The sequence below is a fragment of the Streptopelia decaocto genome (genome assembly GCF_964273445.1).
Source record: "Streptopelia decaocto genome assembly, chromosome: 3".
NCBI classification, from domain to species: Eukaryota; Metazoa; Chordata; class Aves; order Columbiformes; family Columbidae; genus Streptopelia; species Streptopelia decaocto.
In genome coordinates, this window is record NC_138656.1 from 12,772,113 (window position 1) to 12,797,356 (window position 25,244).

General features: G+C 38.7%; 1 protein-coding gene across 2 annotated transcripts in view; it reads right to left on the reverse strand.

The window, feature by feature from the left end:
* Positions 1–25,244, reverse strand: part of MRPS5 (mitochondrial ribosomal protein S5) — a 70,032-nt gene that overhangs the window by 25,450 nt on the left and 19,338 nt on the right. For both annotated transcript variants that reach the window (XR_014183512.1, XM_082047296.1), the window contains exons 3-6: positions 24,782–24,907; positions 24,263–24,496; positions 21,240–21,274; positions 2,162–2,252 (exon numbers count right to left, since the gene is read on the reverse strand). Coding sequence is in view for 1 of the 2 variants with exons in the window: in XM_082047296.1 (XP_081903422.1) it covers positions 2,162–2,252; positions 21,240–21,274; positions 24,263–24,496; positions 24,782–24,907 (486 nt within the window). In the remaining variant the exon portion in view is untranslated. The remainder of the gene's footprint in view (positions 1–2,161; positions 2,253–21,239; positions 21,275–24,262; positions 24,497–24,781; positions 24,908–25,244) is intronic.

Consider the following 25,244-nt stretch of genomic DNA (forward strand, 5'->3'; position numbering starts at 1 on the left):
CAGTGACGTACATCATGGAATGCCTGCCTTTGCTTTCCCAACATGTAATATTGTGAAGTATTTTATATCCAATAATATCCAATATGTAAACACCTGGCTATATACCATTACACTGAAGTACTAATATGTGCTTGTCAGCCTTGTTTGTTTTCTTTTGGTTGGTAAATTTTTTTAAAATGTATTTTATTTTTTTATAAATTGGACACACTGGTTTAGAAAATTGCAACCATAATACAGAAACTACTTCAGCCTTCTCTATATTGAGTTTACCACCATCAGCAAAAACTGATTCAACTAAGAATTTTTCTTCCATTTTTTTACTTTCCATACAACCCCGTAAAAAGCTGCAGTAGAGTGAATTATTTTCTCCTCATTTTGTAAAGATCAATTTGGACCAACTCAAAAGGCTCTTCTCGACAAGATTGCTAAACTCTTCACTTTAAGAAAGAATTGTCATTACTTACTGCAGCAACTTCCAAACTTCTGAGGATAACAACATTGCACAATATGCCAGGTATCAGTCATCTATGTCTTTGATGTGAATGATCTTACTAACATATGAAGTAGTACCATGGTATCAGCTAGGATCCAGGGCTAGTTAATCGAAGTTAGATGCTGCATTGGGATGGTTTTGATTGCTTCTAAAGACAGTTTGGTCACCAGTACCCTGCATGCAGAACCGTGCTTGGAGTTCTGTTACAAGGAAATCACAACTAAACTGAATGTCTCTGACCAGTATTCTTTCTCCAGTCTTTGCTGTCTCTCTTCACAGCTCATATTAGAAGATCCTTCATCATTTTACCTCTCTTTTTATTTATCCAATTTACTTCATGCTGTAGACAGAATTTCTATGGTTAGACTGCAAATTGCTTGCTGAAGAGGCCATTATAAAAAGTCATAACGGAGAAAGCCTACAAGTGGGTCAAAAGCTGCAGATCACTGAAGTTACTATGAGGCCGGACTCAAATCGCCCTGAGTACTTCTATTTTTCCATAAAAGTGCAAATATAGTATTTGTAGGAAGCCCGTAAAGTGGATTTTTTAATGATTAACTTCAATAAAGTAAGAAAGCTTCCTAAAGAGGTCAAATTAGAAGGAAATATAGGTTCATTAAAAATTTCTGAATCAAGATGCCAGCTGAGACTACCAGTAAACAAGCCCTTTTTAAATGAAAACCAGTAATACCTCCAATGGACTATCCTGAGACTTAGGAAGACAAAAAAATGAATAAACAAAAAGACCCCAAAAAAACAAACGGCTAGATTTATGCTAATTCTACCTAGAAATACTAACATTAGGTAGAAAATAAACCAGGAAAATGCACCATGAGTCATACTGCCCTTCGCTGCAAAGTGGTCACTGCTGCTAGAGCAAATGAAAATAAAACCCCAAGAACGCCAACAACGTGAAAGTAATTTTCAAAACCAGAAAGACAAACCCATGTCCACTGAATCCTACTTTCTTATGACTCTATCTACTCTACTAACCATGGAGACCCAGACTCATTTTAGCCAAGCATCGGCACTTTGGTGAAGGCCACACTCAGCTGAGTTTTCTTCCACCACCAGCAGACCGGGATGAATGGGATGTATCAGCCCACCTGTAATTCCAGGCACCTTTTGCAGGTGCCTGATTCTTTTCTTTGACTTAAGACTAAACAACCACACTCTGCAGCTAGGTGTCTAAGTCTAGGTGAAACAAACACAGATATGCATGGCTGAGTACTTTCAGGCTTTTTTTTTTTTTTAAACATAAACAGTATCTACAGTAAAAAGAAATAGTATGTACAGGAAAGCATAGATGATCCCTTCTGGTAGGATCTACCAGTGGTTAGTTCTGTCATTCTAGAGTTAAATAAAAACCGTTTTTACCACTGGATAATACATGCTCCAAGCCTAGCCACATATTACCACTTTTCTCAATTTATTTTTTTATATATAACAAAGTGTCCAAATGAACACATACATAATTTGATTATAAAGCTTTATATATGAAAATCAAAATTCTTACAGGTATTTCAACATTGTCCAGTGGAAAAAAGGGTAAAATTTATTTTATTTTTTTCAAAGTATCAAATGTCCCTTTAAATCATCATAACTTCCAAAGTACTATTAAAAGCAATGATTAATTTGGCATCTTTTACATACACTAAATGCACATACCTGCAGCCCCTTTACCATTTCCAATAGCCACTAAGGCACGTACTGATTTTTTTCTGCCTTCCTTTGCCTTCATACAAAACACATTTTTTACCTGAAGAAGAAAAACAGAAAGCATCTTGTTATGGCACAATCCAACTGTACTTTTGTTTTAAAGAGAGCCAGTTTACCAAAAGGGAATTAGAGGTCTGTTATGAAACCTCACAGTATATTACAATATATTCTGTCTTTATCAACACATACCATGTAGGGAGAGTACCAATATGTAGGCTGCCAAAAACCTATACTCAGACATAAAAGTTACCTCAGTAGAGTTTCATTAAAATATCCCATCTATTGTGTTTAGCTGCACAAAAGATAATGCTCTAATGCTGCTAGCTTCATGTGTGATATTAACTGTGATTAAAAAAATGGAAAAAAATTGAAAGTGATATTAATATCTCACTGCACCTCATGTTTTAACATATTTTAGAAGCATTCTAAGGAATTGCTCAAGGCACGTTGTTGCTTTACATGGGTTAAAACTTAGGACTGAAATCTACCTGCAGACTGCAGAAGGAAGTCTCATTACTGAGATGACAGCTGCTAAAAAGAAGACTTCACTTAAGAGAGGGGATGAAAAAAATGGTATTTCATTCCTGAAACTAGCCATGTTTACAGAAACTCTGCAAGAAATTCAAGCACAGATGCAAGAAAGCTATTTAGTTTAGAGTGGGGAGACACAACAACAACTGGGGAGACAGCTGGCCTTATGGTTAGCGTTCTGGAAACCTAAATTTGCTTCTGCCTCTGCTACAGACTCCCCTGTGTGACTACAGGCAAGTCACTGCTTTACAGTATCCTATCTTAGATATATCATCTGACATCCTTCATCCATCTAGCTCCTGTTCTACTCTCCCATTCTTGCTTCCTTGTTTTTTTAATATATTAAAATATATGTTTACTTAAATATAGACATATATTTTAATGTGTAGTTTATATGCTATTGTATAAACTATATAAAAATATAATGTATGGTAAATATAAAAAATATATATACATATAAAATAACACACTGGATATTGCTTGACTGTGTTAATATCCATGTCTCAGAACTGCCAGTCAAAATATACAATTTACTTCATGGTTCTTTTCTCTCCTTCCTCTCAAATGCATCAGGGTCTACTTTCTTGAAGCTTCAATATGATTTCAATAAATTTGATTTCCATATGATTTCTATATGGTTTCCATAAATTATAATAACAGATAAGCTAAACATGTATTGTCAATACATGAATTAAGCAGTGTTCCACCCTTTTCTTTAGGAAGCTAGTCTGGTTGTAGCATTATATATCTGGAAGTAGATTATCATAAACCACTTGGTCATGGCTTAAACATTCTTACTGAAATTCACACATACACACACAGAGTTCCAAACCAAAAAATTCCACTGACATGACTAGGTACAGATTAGGAATGAGTGCTTCTGAAAAATTCCACCTTGCATTCATTAAAATAAAGATGCTGTTAAATTCAATATATGTGCACATATATTCTAGGGAGCACTTTAAGAAATATCAGCTTTGCTAATTACTTATTCCAAGCAATTTTTCTTTCTGCAATTTTATTGCTCACAAGAACAAGCTAAAACCCCAAGCCCCCTAAGACGAAATTGCCTCTAGAAATAGACTATTTACAGAAAATGCAAAATAATGATGAAAGAAAAGAGAGTGAAGTAATCTCTCCAGGAGCATCAGGCACATGTTATTTTTGCTTTGCATATAGGTTTTGTCTTCCACTGCTCATCTGAGTAAGTACTTGCACCAAAAAAAAAAAAAAAAAAAAAGCAGTTGGCATGCATATTGTCAAAAATAAAGGGCATGGCGTTTGTAGTCTGTAGAATGTACTCAAAAATTATTATTCTCCTCTCCAGAAGGTGGCAATAAAGAACTGACAATGAGCTTCTCCAGAAGGCTTCCTAAAACTGCCCTTGTCAGCTGTTTCTGAGCAGCTCTGAAGGAAAATGTGTTCAGTCACCCATCACAATCAGTGCTATTGCATCTCTCCCGAAATGTGGCAAAGGCCTTTCAAGCTTAATAATGTGTGCAGGCAGCCATGACTGCTGCAACAACAGTGTCCTCAAATTCTCCCTGCCATAGCCTCATGCTTCCTGACAGCAAAGAAAGCAGAGCTCTTCTGACATGTGCTCAGCGATGCTTCCCTTCTTTCTTGCAAGTAAAGAATGCAGATGAAAGCCTAGCATTAAACTGCTCTGGAATTAATTAATACGCAATGAACAATGTTCCACTTCTAAAACAGTGTAACCTTTGAAAAGCAACTGAAACTAAGACACACCCCTATTTACTAGATTGCCACTCCAGCGAGATTTACAGCCACTTTTAAAATTTGAAAACAGATGCATGCTCAACCTTAATCACGGTGTACCTCAAGTTGACTGTCTCTCTGCATCCATTATCCAGTGGTGATAATGCAAATTCAGCTTTCGAGAGCTGAGGGAAGAAAAGCATCTCTCAAATACAAAATGATGCCACTTCAAACATTTATTAAGAGGAGAAACGGCAAGGAACAGTTTCAAAGGCAGAGTTGAGAATAGGGAAATAGGGTACACTTAGATACAGGCTGCTAGAGGTTATTTTGATTTCAAGTACTTATCAGCTGTTGCACTCTGTTAGAAAAAGGTAAAAACCCAACACTTCCCTCGAGGTTTTGTTCTTGTAAAAGCAGAATGAATGACGGGCCAAACTGATGGCCCTTAGAAAGTCCTCCTTTCTAGAAATCATATTGTAGTCGTGATTTTTAGGAACCTGCCACCTCTGCCGCAACACTCTTGACGCTGTTACTCTTTTGCTGTTGTTATGCAGAGAAGAGTGTCGGCACAGCCTGGTCTCCTCACGGCATAAGGTCCTCTAGACCCAATACTTCTCTAAGGTACAAGGTGACAAAAGCAAAATCAGAGCAGGGTGCACTGCTGAAAGAAAAGCACTTCCATGCAAGTGAGCCTAGAGAGGCTCAGGGACATAGACAAAAGGCTTGGGAAACCAGTTACCCAAAAGAACTGAGTAATAAACCTGTAAACAAAAATCAAGGCCATGTTAGCTAGATCATGACTGTATCAGTCTTCTATGTGAAAAGCACCAAAGGCAGAGCAGATTTGTACCAAAATGACAGAACGTCTCCCAGCTGTAACTAAAACCTACTGTACCTAAAAAAAAATCAGAAATTCCAGAGGTTAGCTGGAGGGCAGAACTCATCTTGCTGACAAGTCACAAGGGTATCACATGGTTTCCATAAAAGTGTGCAAATGGTGGGCAGTGGCAAGGGCAGTGCTTCAGAAGGCAAATCAGTCTGTCTTCTGCTACCATACTAAGATGTGACCTTCTGAAGAACAGCTAGCTAGTGAATTTATCAGTCCATACTGATGTTTAATGTGTTATGGAGGGCCAAATTCAGTAGCCCAACAGAGGTAAGGCTGCCATAGCTCCATGCTCCCAGGTCATTAAGGGATGTCAGGAATGGACACCTCCCACAGCTCCAGGCCCAGGACTTTGTCCCGCTTGGCCACTGGAGTCTAGCCCAGCCAGGCTGAGGGACATGGCTGCAGGTTCAAAAAGTAGCAAAGCTGAGCAAGTATCCCAGAGACAAACGTGCAGGACACTGCCATGTCCAGTTATAAACTGTCACTGACAAGGCACTGCCTTAAACAACACCAACATCCAGGACTTGCATAAAAACTAAGTATAAACAGCCACATCCCATTCCTCCCCTTCAACTGCTAGAGACTACAGTTCACTAGTGCAGGCCCATGCACACATCCTCTAGATTCGCGAGCACATGCACATTTGCAGATCCCCCAACTACCACCATGGCGCCTCTGTCCATCTAATACCACTGGCCAGGCCCTCTTCCCCACTTCATGGATCTTCTACTTGCCAGCTGGTCCAACTTGGTCCTTAGTAGCAAACATGCAGCGTTCACACATTTGTCTCAAAGGTACTCCACAGTCACAGGCCCCCCTGAATCAAAGCAACTTTGTAAGCAACTCTGCTTGCGTGACCCAATGTCTGGATCCCGGGCTTCCTACTCACTGGCTAGTCCAGCTTGAAGTTTGCTAGTAAATTACACCACCACCCCCAAACAAACATCAGGTTTGGGGAAGATACAGACCCACACCTCCCCGCTGCCTCCACAGCAGCTGGCACCAGGCTAAAACCTGTGGTCCTGCCCCAGTCACCAGCACTGAGCCCCTGATTTGCTTCACTCACCCTAATCCCTCTCAGTAGATGATTTTCAGGACACACTGGTGGCAAAGACACTCAGCTGCTCCCATAGCTTGCACTGAGATCCCACCCACTCTGGGGTGCCCAAACCCCCCAGTTTGATTGCAGTTGCTGGCACCAATTTCACACCCACTGGTCCCCTCATGCAGCTGGCATTCCAGGCTCAAATTCTGTAGGACTCTCCCTAGATCCAGAGAGCTATGGCCCCTCCAAATACTGAGGCTAGGACGCTCACTTGTTCCAGTAGCTGACACCAGAGGCCTCAGGGCACCCAAATCTCCGGTCTGACACCAGTTGCTGGCCCAGTGTCCACTCAATGCCAGTCTCCCAAAGTCCTTGCACTCAGTGCCTGCAGATCTAATGCACATGCGTGATAGAGTGAGATAAGACAGTGAGATAATTATGAAAGGATTTAATAAAACGATAGACTGTGGTGATCAAGCGCAGAGCTCAGTCAGGCAAGTCTATGGACTGGCTCCATCTTAAATGCAGCCAGCCCCTTTTTATACTCCTTCTTTCTGTCTATTCTTCCTTTGTTCCTTATCGACCTCTCTGCTGCACATTCCTTCAGCAGTTTGCACAGTTCCAGTGACACCCCTCCAATATCCTGGACCCTCAGATTTACATCCTTATGAGTTGCAAAATACCAGTTTACTGGCAGCTTTTTTGATAGCCCACCAATGAGTGTGACTGACAATGTTTGTTTCTTTGCCCCCATTACATCTGTCTGTCAGGTTTATGTCTCCATATATTTTGCTTATGGTTTCCCCCTTTTCCATAGTATCCCACTGGACCTCTCTCAGATAATCTTAATGAAATAAACATTGTCACAGTCCACCTGTGAACTGGTTTCAGTCAGGGTAGTCAGTTTTCATCTAGGTAACTGTGGCATTTTTTAATTCAGCGTAAGAATAGTGTTGATAGTGCCTATTATTTATGGTTGCTACCTAGGTAACGTTCATGCTTAGCTGGCGTAGAATTGATTATCTTCTCCACAACTGCCATTTCTTTAGCTTCCGGTATGAAGAAAATGCTGGGAAAACTGATTTTGATACTTATTGCCAGGGAAACTGAGGATGCTCCTCAGTTTCCTATGTTTTGCAAGTAAGCAGGTGTATAATGCAGGGAGAAGTGGATCCAGGAGAGCCGATCAAGCTGGACAACAGAAGTATTCCATACCATGAATGTCATGCTCCATATGTAAGTGGCAAGTTGCTGGGGAGAGCAATGCCCTGTCTGTGAGGGCTCCCGCTCTGGGCATAGCTTCATCTCTGCATTTTACTGGACTAGCTGTGCTTGGAGTGTCCACCCTCCTTGCTGGAAGAGTGCATTATGGTGGCTAACTATTGCTCTGTATCACTCTTATTATTGTTCTATTAAATCTCTTTCTATTTCAATCCATGAGTCTTTCCTCCTTTTCTGTTCATTCCCCCCAGGGAAGGAAAGATGAGAGCACACAAGTGGCTGTTTACTAATTTAGTCACTGCCCAGGGTTAAACAGTAATTACATACCCTTAGCAACCAGTGTGGCTGACCAGGTTTGGTTCTCATTACCACCTGCCCTATAGTTCGTCAGTCAGGTTTGTGATACTGTATGTTCTCTTTTATGGCTTCTCCCTTATTATTCCCTTTTTACAATGAAAAAATCCTTAACCTTGGATCCTTAAAGGAGGAGATGCTCTCTCTACTCATGTACCCTTAAAGAAAGCTGGGAATGCAAGCACAGTGGGCAAAGACATAAACACACCTATACAACACATATATGCATATATATACAGCAAGCCCTGCAGATTATCACAAACGGAAATGAGCAGCACTCACACAAACAGCGCTAATAGCCTTCCTCTCTCTGACTGATCAAGATGAAGGTGCATTAGTAGGAAACAGATATACTCCAGTTGCTGGCATTTAGACCTCCTCATACACGCATATGCACACAGTAAACAATAGTCCCTAGCCCAGGAAAATAGTTAGAATTTGAGTTTAACAGGAAGTCAGGACAGACTATACTGATCAGACACAGGTCATGGTGAGACAAGCATACTAACCAGTCCTGCTTACATGTGAGCAACCCTTTCTATGCCCTTATCACTCCATTTTCCCACACTTGTTCCTCTTCAAGTGACCTAGATTCCTCCCTTGCTCTCCCTTTGGTTCCTGCTCTAGACATCCCATAAGTATTGTGTAATACCGAAGTGCTCTTCCCTGCATTCCACAATATGTCCCCTACCCCTTGGCAGTAACTCCCCTCAGACTGTGGGGTCCTCTGGAGAACCTCATCTTGACAGAGGTCACTCCTGGAATGTGGGGCTAAGGCTATCCCAGTACAGCCGCAGGAAGAGGCAAACAGAGTGCCTTTTTCTCCGAATCTGTAATTTTGGTTTCTTTGCCTGCCTGTGTGCCCCTCTGTTCTGTGCAGATGAGCCACTGATACAGTGATGGCTCTCCTGCAATGGTAATGGGAGCAGTGCCAGCAGAGTGTTACTCAGGTTACTCTACCTGCTATTGCCTCTGCACTCCTTTGTGTGTGAGCAGACAGACCTTGTATCACATAACCTAACAATCGGAACTGTCTCCATCTTGGCCATCAGTAGAATAAATAAAGTACTTCTCTCTCGAAGAACCTAATTCAGTAGCTATAACCTCTGAGAAGCAAGAAGATTAGAACCAGTCATCCTGTTAACAGTGCATCCATTCTCCAAGGACAAAACTGCAGTACAGAAAATAATCTGGACTCCTCTATCCCTCACTCAGCAAAATACACGAAAGTTTTTCACCAGATACTTGAAGTGCTTTCCACATAAACTAACTCATCACAGCTCTGGGATAGACCTGAAGTGCAGTTTTCATCCAGTTGTAACAAGCCCAATCTGCAGAGATGTGCAAAACTCTCTCTTTTATAACTCATTAGGAAGAACAACAGCTCAAATGTGCTACTGACAAAATGCATGCCTAAATGTGCCTTCATATTACACCTCACATCTGAGTACAGATCCTTTAGATTAACCCCACAATGTTGCATGCTTAAAGCTACACTGCATCTGTTTTTTTTCCTTTTCAAAGGATGTTACATAATCATGCCAAACTGTAGTTCACTTAAAAGCTTCTGAATGTTCCAAATGCCAATTATTTCATCCATGCAGGCTGACAGGTAAAAGAGATAAAAAGATTTAATTACTTAACCAAAAGATCCAATTGAAGGTAGCATCCCTAAACTCTACTTTAAAAGTAGGCCAAAACTCTTGAGAACTCCAAGAATACCAGAAATAAATTCAAGTGCACAGCTTTGACCTCTCATTCTTTCCTGGGACAGGTTGCTTCAGCTCCAATCTTAAAAACTCTCTGAAATTTTCATTGTCAGCCTAAAGACACTGCCAGTACCATCCAGGTAACAGAACACTTCCCTGTAGTTCTAAAAGCAAAATCTAGAGCTCCAATACTCCAAAAGTACTTTTGAGCCAACGTCTCATTTGAAGTAAATTATTACTCAGAGAGTATCCTGTATACAATTTTTCAGTCAACGATGTCAAACAACGGGTCTCAGGCACTGTAATTTCATGCGGCATTTCCTTTTCACAAGCCTTTTTTATTGCACCCTTTGCTAAAACAATAGCTAGAGCACAATTTCCAATGACTTATAAATTAAGGGTTTAGACATATTAAGGAATATTCTTTTTGTCTCGAGTAGCAAGTCTACCAAGATTATTGACCTTAAAACAAACATGTACATATGGGTTTCTTGCTACTTTGTGGAATGCTGAAACAAGTCACTTCCGCACCTAAACTATTTAGTTTTGTTTAGTGGATGCAGAACAACTGACTAGACAGTGGTACAGTTATAACTCTTTTGTGTGCATATTCCCTACAGATAACTCTCTACAGTTGCATGAACCTTTGTGGCAATACATTTATAAACACTTAAGACAAGGTCCTTCATATCATTTTAACCCAACAAACCTTTGTTTTCTGACTTTACCCCTGCTTTCCACATGCCAACATAAAGCTATTGTCCCTAAGGCAAGCCAATTCTCTGTGGCTTGGTAAAGAAAACCCAGTGATTCCTAGTGTCATCAACCCTCAGTAGTCCCAGAACAGAATGAGAGTCCCCACATGACCAACCTTCTCTACCTCCCCATTGATGTTTGCCAAGGACTGGATTTGGAAGGTTAAATAAGTACAGGTGACATTCAATTGCAAGTACATAAACCTTGAAGCTACTGCTAATCTTTTCCAGCTAGGAATAGATTTTGGCTAACGCACAGTTCACCCTAAGGCCTGATGTATGCTCGGGGCAGCTCCACTAGGTCAAAGTGAAAGCAACCTGTAGGCAAACATGATGGCCAGGAAGGGCTAGAGGTCGTTATGGAGCCACTGCCAATGTGCTGGGTTTGGTGGGATTATTTTCTTCATAGTAGTTTGATTATTTTCATTTTAGTTACTAGCACAGTCTTTTGTTTTCTAGGTAGTAAGAAAATAAATGTGATAACACACTGAACTTCCTATGCCTCTGACTGGGACAGAGTTAATTTTTTCCTCTCCAGTAGCTAGGCTGTGTTTTGGAGTTGGTATCAAAAGAACGTGAGGACTCACTGATGTTTTGGTTGTTGCCAAGGAGACCAAGGACTTTTTCAACTTTCCAGCTGCAGGTGCACAGAGAAGCTGGGAGAAAGCAAAACAGGACAGCACCCAGACTGACATCCAGGCTGGCCAGTGAGATTATCCCTACCATTAGTATCATGCTCTGTATATATCTGGAGCCAGCTTTTCTGGCTTGGTCTTTCTCTTCTTCTGGGATCAGCTATTGGAGACTGGGGTGCTCTCTTTTCCAGGACCAGCTGTTTGGTGCAATTGTGTTTGAGCACAAATTGCTATTCAGGTCTTTGTTCTTCTGGGAACAGCTGTGCCAGACCAGTGTTCATGATCACTGCTCAGGGACACACTTGGTATCAGAGACTGGGTGGTGAGCATTGTGCATCACTTATTTTGTTTATATATATTGTCTTTATTATTATTTTCTCTTCCTTTGCTGTCCTATTAAGCTGTTCTTACCTCAACCTGTGAGTATGTCCCTTCCCTTTTGATTCTCTCCCCCATCCCACTTGGATGGGGGCAGCTGTGAGTGGCTGCATGGTCCTAGTTGCTGGCTGTGGTTAAACCATGACAGCACCTGCAGCTTCCTGTCCCCAGGCAGCCATCATCCTTGCATAATGATTGTCCAGCAGTTTCTTCAGAATTCCCTAACTCATGGCAATGGTATAGACCAAACTCTCAAGCTTCATGGTATAAATATATCCAGTTATCAAAAAAAAATCAGAAGTGGATCTGATAGCAGTCAGACTGCTGAGGTTTTCGTGCATCCTGGTGTGATACAGGAGATGCCCACAATGTGACAGAGGAGGAAGGATGAGCACTGTTATTGTTGGTTTGGCAACTATTTTGCTCACAGATGCACAACTCACAAATTGCAAGTTATGAGTTATGAATTAGAGAACTTTTAAGCTGGAATCCTCATGAATCAAGTGATGAACCAGTGAATTTGTGTGTTATACTAGTCAGTACAAAGGAGGCTGAGTGCTTCTTTGATGTGCTTATTTGGTTTCCTTCCTAGTAGCCTCATAAAATAAAAGTTTAATTTATAGAGTGTGTTGCCCTGTAAATTTGAACAATCCAAGTGGACCATGACAAGAACACCGAACAATACTTTGCAGATGTGCAGCACAACCCACATCAGATACTGCCAATACTATGATACAACTCTGTGAAGCATACCCAATCTCAAGTCAGTTCAACTAAGAATGAAGTCTGTAAAGAATACTGCTGGAGGTAACATGCAAAGAAGAGATTCAGCTGAGAGCCTAGAATTTGGCTTCATTTACTGCATGCTATCTTGACTATAACACAAAAGTATTTACTCTCAAAGGCTTTCTGTAGAGCTCATCACTAACTCAATTCCTGGGTAAATATAATCTGTATGTTTTTTTCAGAATATCCATGCAATCACCCAATCACTGCAATTTACTTTGATTGACTCTAAGGAAGAACCAGTTAGTTATTTTCACTATGCAAGTGTTAAAAAATATCTCTTTTGTCCTCTCTTCTTCTCCCCCTCCCTTCCAACAACTTCTAAGAAAGTAAATACAAACAAACAAAACCCACATAGACACTCAAAACAAAAAGGTCCACATACAGTTTTACCTACAACGTAAGAAAGAATGAGAGATAACCCTGAGCTCAAATAGCAATATAAAATGGCCTTGTATTTCAAGGACCAAGAAAGATAATACCAAATCTCAGTATCCAGAGATATGAAGCTCTGTACATAAACCAAAGCACCAGTGTACTTATATCTGCAGAGAGCAGCTTTTGCTTTAAAGGCAGTATCAGTGTCTTTATGTTGCTGATTTTGCACCATTTCTTTGTACAAATTGAGTGTATTGTCTGACCTGAACTTCTTTAGCAAGTCTATACCTTTCTGTAATTTAACAATCAAACACTTTTTTTTTTTTTTTTTGGTTAAAAAACAACAGTACCATATTCTAACCATCTGGCTGAAAAGGGAACTACTCTGACGTAGGAAAGATTGCACTAACGCACTTAAAATGGGGCCACGCTTGTACAAAATTCTTCGAGTAGAGTTATCTTTATTAGAAACAGGTAACAAAATCAAAAAACCATGAACGTAATACCAAGCAATCAAAAGGCAGAGCTTTCACAAATGGCAGAGGATAACCTTAGTGTTGGACAAAAAAACTGAGATCTGTCTTTTGCAAAGGGCATTACTTATAACTTTATCTTCTCCCTTAGAAAGCTCACCTTTGTGACAGATTCAAAGGGCCACTAACCTCATACGTGTTTTCAGGCCTTATTGATTACTAGGTCTCACTTTCTAATTTTGATTGCACTACAAGGCAAATACTATCATAACACAGGATACCATGTAGGCTACTTTTTTTACTATGTTACCATGTTGATTTTGGAGAAAGATAAAAGAAAAACTCATCTGAGGATGGTTGATACACAAAAAGATGCTTTACAGATAAAATAAGAATGGCATATGTCAACTACAGCTGTAAATTTTAATGACCACTATTATTACATTATGTTAACATTAAATACTACCATCAGTTCTATTCACAGACACTCTTATGCATAAAATATGAGCAAAACAGGAAATGTGCCTTCAGGTTGCCAGGGAAAGAAAGAAACAGGTAGTCCATGTCACCTACTCTAAGTAACACAATAGTCTACAGCAGGGGTGTCAAACTCATTTTCACCAGGGGCCACATCAGCCTCGTGGTTGCCTTCGAAGGACCAAATGTACTTTTAGGACTGTATAAATATAACTACTCCTACATTTACACAGTCATAAAATTACATTCGGCCCTTTGAAGGCAACCACGAGGCTGATTTGACCCCTGGTGAAAATGAGTTTGACACCACTGCTCTATAGGAAAGCCAGAAACAAAACCAATATGCAGTCCCTGCTGCTGTCCCCATAACACTCACTCAAGGCAGCTTTTTCTCTGTGACTGCTTTAGCTCTAGTTAATATGAAAATCTGACCTTGTCTGTACTCTATTCTACTAGCAGGGAAAAAACAAGTTAGCTTTTCTGTTCCTACACTATAAGAAAACACTTTAATAAGCAATTCCTCTCTTTCAGCAAGGGAGCACAGCCTTTTTAGTGGCATAATCAAAACGGAAAGGGGCTTCTGTATCTTTGTTCTTAAGACAGTCCTTTAAAAATGGCTTTCAGCTTCTTGCTACAAAGTATATTTCCCAGCAAACATTATTTTAATCTCCTGTATTACTGTGAAGATAAACAAAATGGAAAAGGCATACAGAAATATAGCAACAGGTATGTCATCTATTTAAAATAAGAATGCTAAAAAAGATGTTTATTTCAAAACTTGTAGTCGTTATCAGAAAATTATAGGACTCAATTATTATGGGCCCACTGCTGGCTTTGAATATAGAGGTTTTTCTTGCTGCTGCTATTTTTCTGCAAAAAACATTACTCTTTCTCAGTTCACGTCTGTGGCAATCTCATGCAACAGTAGAGCCGCAGCTTACTTCTAAAAGTTTATTATTCCGATGTAATAAAGCAGTGAAACAGATTCTTATAGCACACGGAACCACTGCATAGCAACTTATTTTGTTGTTTAATCTAATGAATTTAACTGTAAATACTTATGCCAGCACAGAATGGCCAACTTTAGTAAAAACCTACTGTAGTATCCAAACTGACAGTCAGTTGTGACATGCCACAGTAACAAAACAACAGCCACTTTCCTGTAATGTGCCCTTTCAATTAACTGAAAGCACTGCCAACTGCAGGGCTCATTAAGAAAAATCACTTATTTTATGAGTGGTGCCAATGCAACTCAAGTATTACAAGTTGCCTTCAAACAGCTAAAGGCTAAGCGGTCCAAATGTTGAAATCCAAAGTGCCCAGTCTGCTCCTAAAACTAATTTGTTTGAAGGAGCTTTAACAAATTGTGTGGGTTTTCCAAAACCCACCACAACAATCTACTTTGTGTATGGCTACTCCTGATCTAAGAGGAACAAAAAAAAATGGAGGCAGCTTTTCTGGTTCTTCAGCATCTCAAGTGAAACCACACACATGTAGTTTTAAACCCGAATAGATTAATTTTGCATGTAAAAATAAGAATGCATAAAAAGAGTATGGAACAATTCAGGACATCTCATTAAGGCTCATGTAAATGTTTGCTTTTGTTGCATTTATCATTCTCAACATAATCTCTAAAATACTATTAACTGGGAATTTGGTATGTAAATTATCCACTTACATATGATCAGATGATCACTAGCTTTTATTCCAACAATACCCATCCTTTAAAAGCTGTTTTGGGGAAGTCTAGAAATATGCACACCAGCATTAGCAATAAGGTACAGAAGCATGCAATCCATTTATTATCGCAACAAACCAGATGTGACATTAAGCGCAAGTTTGCTACTCATTTTATTTTCTATTGTCTCTAGGCATCAATGACAAATCTGACAAGAATGTATTAGAGATACTTGAGAAAACAGAAAAAACCCTGATACCAAACTCATTTAGATAGGTTTACATTCATGTCTGTTTAGATATACATGACATACAGAGAATTAAATATGAACTGCCGGTGAAGGTCAGATGCTTTGATAAATGTTACCTTAAGACTTAGGCTGAATACACTAATTAACGGAAAAGATATCCCTCAATAAACAAGCTTTAATTCCATTTGTTCTCGTGTGTATCAGTACCACTTGACACATTCTGTTAAAGACACTGAAAAGTCAAAGTTGAAACAGCAATTTAGTTTTAAAATAAACAGTGATCATATTCAAAGAATAAAAGAACTTTGTCAAGATAATAGAGAGGACGCTACAAATACCCATCTTACTCTAAGGTCTAAGTGCTGTAACACTAAAAAATTATTAATAAAAATAAAATTATTAATAAAAATGAAAAAAAAGATGAGGACTTAATTCAGGGAAAATATGAAAAAAGCAGCAACGCAAAGAAAGGCCTGCAAAAAAAAAAGATTAAAGATGACTGACCAAAAAAACCTGAAAAAGAAACTATTTTTCATTTGCAAGGATGTCATCATCACTCTGATCAACGTGCAAAATTATTTTGCTCAACAAATTTTGCAAAGTGATTTTGATCAGCGTGTTAATTGTTACCATAGAAGAGCACTACTGAATAGCAGAGACAACTGAGACAATGTTGGCACACCGCCATTTCAGGGCAAAGAAAATATGAGCCCAGTGATGGAGGGTTCACCACATTTAGGGGGAGAGGGGCCTCTAGAAATTATGAGAGGGAAGAAAAATACACTTTTAACTCAGGCAGGACATTTGCTAGAGCCCTTTGGAAGTTCCAACAGGACAGCATTATTCTCAAATGCATCAGATACAGAAAGAGAACAGTTCAACGGCTGCAGATCTATATGCATATGGACTAGATTACAGAATACTCCCAGCTGCTGCCAAGGAGGAAAGCATTCCTCTTCCCTCTCATGACATTTACTGAGAATAACAAGCATGTCCTTTTACCTCATGACAGTGTCAGATGAACACACCTTGGGAGCTGAGTGCATATCTTTGAAGGTAATTCTGCCCTAATCTTAATAATTATGCTACTTATAGAGTAAAATAAAGTGGAGTGCACAAAGATGCAAAGTCTTAAAGAATCATAGGTAAATGGGTTAGAAGGTTACCAATTTTGTCTCCCCACCCTCTCTTGACAGATTATCAAACTTGTTTTTAAAAACCTCCAGTGATAGATATCCCATATACTCCCAGACTATCTATTCTAGAATTTAACTTTCCATTTGCAACTCATTCTTTATGTCTAAAATTCCCTTGCTCGTTATTTAAATTCATTGATTCTTATCCTTATCACAGCAATGTGGAACAGCGTATTTCTTTCCACTTTGGAGGACTTTTTAAAATATATAAACCAACTCATGACTTTTAATTACCCAATCTGACATTATGACATCAGTGTTTTCCATGTCTCAGAAGATACTCAAAACTAGTGCAACAAGCAAAAATTTTGATACACAGGATTAATCTAGAAATCATTCAAGCCACTGGATGGGTTCCCAACTGATGGTCATCTCAGCAGAATGCAGGAAGATAATAAAGGACAAAGAAACCCATTTCATTTATCAGGACAGTAGAGAACTCTCAGAGGCTTTTCTGGGGTAGAGCTGTCAGTCAACTCAACTTCTGACTTGCCTGATTATTCTTTGAATTTTCATACAAGGAGCTGTTGTGAATCAGGTTATTCTGTTTAAGAAAATGTTTCTCATAACAGACTTAAAGAAACTCACTTTCCAATAGGTTATGCTTGTACACAGTTTAAAGGAAATGAGTGGTACTCTCAGTTATATTAACTCTGTTCTTACTCTTGCACCCTGTACACACTATTTATTAGTTACGCAAGGCCATGTAAAAACTATTTGATTTTAATTCCAGCAAAATCTTACCTAGTCAGGCCACATATATTTCAATTAAGACAATGGATAGACTCCTATTATCAAATAAAATAAAACACTAAAATTCCCAAATGTTGGTGAAAACCATTTCTGAATTAAACATTTCTTCATGGAAAGTAACTCACCAAGAATGGCAAAACAATTTCAAGCAAAAAGAAGCTGACCATTATTTCAAAGCCAGGTGACACAAACAATGTCACAGAGTTGAGAGCTAAAATCAAAAAGATAGAAAACTGTTTCTTGTTTCCACTAGAGGTGTGGTTCACAGCTGTTATTCAGTACTTCTGTTTCCACCTTTTCTTCTAAGCCTCTAAATAAGGCACCATGTAAGAGTAGTATTATTAAAGGAGATTATTTATTTCTCTAACTCAAAGTATCTTTTTTTGTGTTTTGGTTTTTTTTTTTTTTTTCCTCAAAGGAGACAGTGATGGAAACTAGACATTGATTTAGCTTTAAGGTCTCTTGCTCATCTCACATCCTACTCTTAGCTAAACCTATGCAGCCTTGTGTGGCAATGCACCCCACAAAACTGGCAGATAAAGGGACTCTCTGCTCTAGACATTTGGTCCTGTTCTGGACTAGGATGTGGCCATCTCCTTCCCTCTTTGACTACAAACCCATTTAAAGGGTAACCTTCTCCTTTCTCTCCAAACCAAATCAACAGTAGGTTTCACAGTTCTTGAGGCAGAAGCTCTAATTTTACTGTCAAGCAACTAGTTCACTTATTCTTGTCTCAAAAAGGGAGATGTTTGGCCATGTTCCAAGCAAAATGCAATCAGACATAAGGTCTGGCACATGACCACCTCTGCAGAACGCTCTGCAAGGATGAATTCCTCCAACCTGCAGGCCACTTGAGGAGTCATAGGCACAGTTTCCTGCTTTGTGGAGCTTCACAGACTGGTGAAGTGAGCTTCAGGGCACGAGGAGCTGAACATGTCTCTAAGACCTCACCCCACCAAAAATGTTGCAACTAATACTGAATCACCCAGCCCCTTCTCCTTCACCAATAAGATCGATACTTATGAACAAGAAAGACTTGATCAAATTGTATCCTATCTGGGGGCTTTCTGATGGCCCAAGCTGGAAGTGGTCAATTTGCCATATCGTAGAAGGTTTTGCTTTCTAATAGATCAACTATTTTAGCAAATATCAAGTTCTTTTAACATGTTAGGTATTGCAATAAATAATTTTGAGATTTCAGTTGTCTAAAAACCAAACTTCTGGCTGTAGACAGAGTTGGAAATGACTTGGCCACTGCTACCACAAGGATCACGAAAATTACATTGCAAGTAGAAGAGAAGGGAACATGCAAGAATAGAGAGCAAATAATTGTTCTAACTTCCAGGGCTGCTCCCTCTTCGGATGCTGTGCTTCATCTGATTCTGGACTGGGAGCAAATGAGTCACAAGAAACCAATTTATTTCTGAAGTCATGATTTCCCCCCACAATGCTTATGTTAGCTCTATCGTTTCCATAGCAACTGATGTATTGGAAATGAAAGAAAACTAATAAGATAAATGGGAAGCATAAAATATCTTGTGACAGTATGGGTGTGCATAGGGCTAATTGTTAATGGTCAGCTTTGGAATGAGTTGCAAGTTGCCTTCTTCAGTAATGGCTTTTCCACTGAGAGGTAATATAGGTCCACATATCTGTATTACTAACACTTCACATTTCACCAGTAAAAAATTATTACCAATGGATTACCTTGTTATTGAAGCAAACTTCACCTTTATCATATTTGAAATAAGTATCTTCTCTGACCACATTCTGAATGGTGTTTCTGTTGAAATCATTAAGAATTTGGGTTGCTAAAGAACTTTTTTCGGTAGTGTTAAGGACCTTACCCTTTAGCTTAAAGTTTTGCTGCCAGTCAGCAAATATTTTGAGTGACATGGATTTAGTAGTCAGCTAATATCACTTCACACCAACCTAAGGATTGCATAGCACTAGTCACATATTAGAAAGTTACTGTGTGTTTGAAAACAGTGACGTCATCCAATGTAAAAGATCAACTTTTTTTTTACAACTCTGTAGCTTCTTAACTTACCAAAATAAAACTATTCTAAGGTAATTCACTGATTTCATAGAATCATTTAGTTTGGAAAAGACCTTCAAGATCATCAAGTCCAACCGTTAACCTAACACTGCCAAGCCCACCACAAAACCATGTCCCTAAGAACGTCATCTACATGTCTTTTAAACACCTCCAGCGATGGTGACTCAAACACTTCCCTGGGCAGCCTGTTCCAATGCTTGATAACCCTTTTGGTGAATAAATATTTCCTAATATACAATATAAACCTCCCCGGTGCAACTTCAGGCCATTTCCTGTCGTCCTACCACTTGCTGCTTGGGAACAAAGACCAACACCCTCCATGCTACAACCTGTATCAGGTAGTTGTAGACAGCAATAAGGTCTCCTCTCAGCCTCCTTTTCTCCAGGCTAAACAGCCCCGGTCTCCTCACCTGTTCCTCATCAGACTTGTGCTCCAGGCCCCTCACCAGCTTCATTGCCCTTCTCTGAACTCGCTCCAACACCTCAATGTCTTTCTTGTAGTCAGGGGCCCAAAACTGAACACAGTATTTGAGGTGCGGCCTCACCAGGGTCATGTATAGGGGAATGATCCCTTCCCTAGTCCTACTGGCCACACTATTCCTGATACAAGCCAGGATGCTGTTGGCCTTTTTGGTCATCTGGGCACACTGCTGGCTCATGTTTAGCCCGCTGTCAATCAACACCCCCAGATCCTTTTCTGCCAGGCAGCTTTCCGGCCACTCTTCTCTGAGCCTGTAGCATTGCCTGGGGCTGTTGTGACCCAAGTGCAGGACCCAGGACTTGGCTTCGTTATATTTCATGAAATACCCAGGACATGCAGAATGCATATCAACACATATGCTGTTCTTTAAAATATTCCAGGCTTCCATTAAGAAGCCCTAGTCAGCCAGTCACACAGTTCAAGAGTACAGAGAATTCTGTGAATCCCAACCAGGAATAAGTTTGCAAGATAAGCACGTGGGAGTCAACCTTTTACTTGCAAATAAAGATAGCGGGATTTACAGCATACATTAGATCTTATTTTACCAAAAATAGAGACAAGGAAAATATTGGAATACAGGCATCTTTTGTCAGTTACTACTTTTGATTGATAGATATTTTCAAAATGAGATGATGTAACACAAGCTGTTTAGAAATGAGACTGGAAACAAAACTTACATTAGTCCAGTCATAATCATCATCCTTACTCAGTCAATAAGCACAATAACAAAGTGGATATAAAACCATGAATGGAAAATTTTGACAGGATATCTTTCCGAGAAGATACTAACATAATAGCTTAAGACGTCTAGGACAAGTGAATATCTTTATTGATTGAGAGGCACACAAAATGGGATCTTTGTCCCACTCATTCTCTGCCCTCTGCTGCCTCTCCCCCCTTTAGTTATTTGGTTATTTTAAAAGCAGAATGATAGAACTTCCTACTTGTAGTTTTGTCTGAGAAATAACTCTAATACTTTACTATGTTCCTTATTATGTCTGTTCCTGAACTATTAAAGCTTTATCTGTCGCACTTGCCATTTCAGAGTTACCTAAAACCACCTTAGAATCAGATACTACCTGCTCAACAGATAATCTGGTATTCTTGTCATTGGAGTATTACGTCAAGTAGTTGAAACAGAATACCAGATTAATTCCTTTTGCTATAAGATTGACTTAGCAAAGACTGTTTAAATAATTGGAAGCTTAATATAATAGTCTGTTATTTAAAGTCCTTGAATAGATCTGTAATGCTTACCTCAATGACTCTTGTTTCAAATTCTTCGTAAGTTTCTGTTGGGAGAAAAACAGGATATTACATTTCCTCGTATTACTTACCTATCATCACAGGTCCCTGTAGGTGGTATAATTTTAAAAGGACATGATTTTCATGTAACTGTAATTTATAAGTTAATTTCACCAGTAAGTAAAAAACCATACGAATAATTTGAACAATTGTATCTAAAGTGAGCTTTATTAGTTGTTTCCTTTCAAAAATACTTCAGATATATTGTTTTACTTGACTCCGTTCATTCAAACTCTTTTAGAATAAGGTCAGAGGAGAAACAGCATATAGCTTTTACTTATAAAGCATAGATTTTTTCATTTCTTCAGTAAAGTCAACATATGTGAAGAAAACTAGCTTAAAAAAAAATCCAGTCAAAATGATAACTTCCCAGAAAGTATAACACTACTCTTGTTATAATTACAACACAGCTTCTGTTATAATTAAGAGATGACAACTGTTAAATAGATTCATTCTGCTCTATTAAGGACCCTAACCTCCAGCTGCAATCAATATCTCATCTTTTTAAGTACCGTACATGCAGGGAAGTAAGATGGAAATAGTCTCTAAAGACTGTCCAACTTAAATAACCAGAGTAGCACAAAGAAAAATAATCTTTTTTTTTTTAAACAGTAAAGCAAGACATACTAATTTAACTACTTTGAACATCACACAGAAAGCAAAGCTGATAGAAAAACGGAGATATCCTCAGAATCTGAATTTCTTTTTTTTAACATATTTGTCAACATGAACCAAATTTTTCAGATCTTGTATGCTAACAACACTGAGGTTTCTACAAACTTCCTGTACCCATTTTCATTAGAAAATATGAATGTTGCTGAAGGGAAGCTGCAGCATATAATTCTAGCCATGCCACAGCCTCAGGACAAACAGATTCATTGAATTTGGTGTTTTCAGGTCTATTCCTCCTACCACCTTTACAGTGCTTTGCACACAGTCAATGTCTCAGTTCCCCTGCAATATCATGAATTCTCTGAATAAAAAAATGCTGAAAGAACTCTGGGGATGTGAAAAGCCACACAATTTTCAACAGATCAAAATGAAATTAGTGTATACTAATCAGAAACTGCTTTTTCTCAAGCACATTTATAATACAAGCTGACAGTTACATTTTCCTATTTTGACTGTCGTACCCTTTCCTCTTTTTGGCAGAACTTGACCTGACTACTACAGCTTCCACACAGCCAACTTTAAAGCAAGTAATCAACATCAATAGTACCAGCCAAAAACAAAATCAAGGAAAATACCAGAAGGTAAAATTCATACATGCAAAAATGTTGTTGACTGCAGCTGCCACTTCTGTTAATGGAATAAACTACTTGAAAATATATATGAATTTAAAAATAGCATAGTCTTGTGCTCAAAGTATGGAACTACAACCATGGAATTGTCTTGATTTTTTCTGAATTCCACTATTGACTTATGGGGAATTTGGATCAATTCATTAATTTCTCAGATGTCCTGTTTTGCAGTTGTAAGATTCAGCGACAGGCTGCCAAATTCTTTGTCATGTCCCTGCCTTCCATGGTATATTTGCTTTCAGGGTAATGAAATGAAACACAGGCAAGTAAATAGAGGAATTATTTCATTTGTATACTGCAGTATTATGTTGATATTAAAATAGAATTAATTGCTCTTAAAATTGAAGACAAACAAAAATACTCAAAGGGATTGGCAGACAAGCTCTCCTTAAATTCACAAGGTAAATCTGAGGCAAACAACGTATCTCAGACACTAGAGCAACAGCAGCTACAAATGGAAAACCTGGGAAGGGAATAGAGAAGTAGCAGACACCAACACGGGCAGAATTTATAAAGCAGAAAGCTACAAAATGCCAGTGTAACTTCAATCCACATAGACCAAAGCATTAGATCTCACTAGGAAGATAACGCTCTCACTACCTTACGGCCTGGTTCAAAGCATGTCTGAATTTTTAATTAATGTCCAATAGAATGAAACCAGAGAATGTTCACAGACAGACAGAAATTAATAAACAAAGAACCAGACAGACTGGGGAGCAGAGGTGACTGTAAGAAGATCAGACAACATAATTGTGATTCCATGGATCTAATTTCCCATTTATGTTGACTTGCTGCAACATATGTTCCAAGATCCAAGCTTGCACTGGGATAATATATTATTGGAAAAAGAGAACTCTGAAAAGATGAAGCAGCTTAAATGTTAGAATGATCGTAACAGGTCTGAAGAAACAGTGGCAGAAAACATCAACTGCCTTTCATAGCTCATCTTACTATACAAGCTTACAGAAAGATGACAATAGACATACAAGCATCTTTAAGTGCTTCACAAAAAAACCTCAGCTGAACATGAGTAACAACTCATTTTCCTATTTAATTAGTTTTAAAAGATCAGGCTTCTAAATGTTAAACGAAGCTAGTACAGAACTTTTAGTGTTCTGAGTAACAGCTTTGTAAAAAAATGTTAAGGTCACCTCTCCACTCTGTACAGAACTTCCAGTTTCACTATGATATTTAACTAGGCAGTAAATAAAGACATAAATAACTCCTATTAGCCACGTTCAAACTATATGATCTTTAACTGTATTTCATTACTTGAACTGGGAAAAAAATGCCTGATTTATCCCACTGGCTTAAGGAACTATAAAAAAATAGCTAATTTCACACTCAAGACAATTGATGTTGAACACAGAAAAATATTTCTATATTTCAAGACTCCTATAACAGTCTACAACATAATACAGTACTCTGTGATACAGTATAACGTCTACAACATAATACAATGGTCTAGAAGCTACATTAAACTAAGCAGCGATTTAATAAATTTCACTTGTGTTAACACAAGTTGTTCTTTGATTTAGCTGTCTTGCTTCACATATGGGCACATAAGAAAGAAATATAAAATCAACTTTCAATCACAGGAAAAGTCTGGATCTCACTTTCTTCAAGTCCCTTATCGGAAAGGCTAAATAAGACTAGGATATTCAGTTCTCTTACCTCCATTAGGACCTGGGTCAGGAGGATCCAAAAGGACACCTCCCCAACACTTTCCACTCCATCCTCCCTCTCTCTTAATTTTTATTTTTCTTTTCTTCTCCCACGTATCTCTCTGCTGAACAATTTCCGACTGAATTCTCTCTCGTTCTTCTTTTTTTCGTTGAGTAACTGCCTGGACTTTCCCATTTTGTATCACAGGAGCATTAAGACCAGGCCAGAGGAAACCAGAACGGCCTTAAAAATAACAAAGAAAAAATTATGTTTTACGTGAAATTAGGACTGAAACTCTGCACACTGTAAATGCAATAAAATGGAAGGTTCTCATATATTTCAAGTGCATTTTATGATACAGAAGAAGAATAACATTAAACAATCATATTGAGATTCTTTAAAGACGAAGATATCTCAAGCAGTTCCGATACCACAGAAATTAACAACAATTTGTCAATTTATTAAATCGAGAAACACTATACATGAATAAGTCGACACATATCTTGAGCCCCTTATGTGTGAATCTACCTTCACCAATCTCCTGGCCTTTATTGAGATTCTTCCTTAGCTTTTTCTTCCTTCTCTTTCCTCTTCCTTTCTTTACTCCCACACCAGTCTCTGCCAAAGCTCCTTTCCAAAGCTCATCAGCTGTCACTGAAATAAAAAAGCTTTCATAAGTAATGTACATCATATATTGGAAACCGAAGCTGAACAAAACAAACAAATCCTTGAAATGTTAACTCTTGCTTGGTTTTTGCTTGGATTTATACTGTAGTATTACAGTCTCGCTAAGAAAGTGATTTCCTACTGCGTGTGTACATAGCTGGTACAGAGATGTGCCTCTACTCCTGATGACTGCAACCAGACAGTCACCCAGCCAGCGGCGTGGTTTTAAAAGGATTTTCAAAATCAATCTAAAGGCAAACATTCCTAATGAGTAACCAGTAAGGTATTAATTCACAGGTTATTAAAAGAAAATAATTCATTAGTA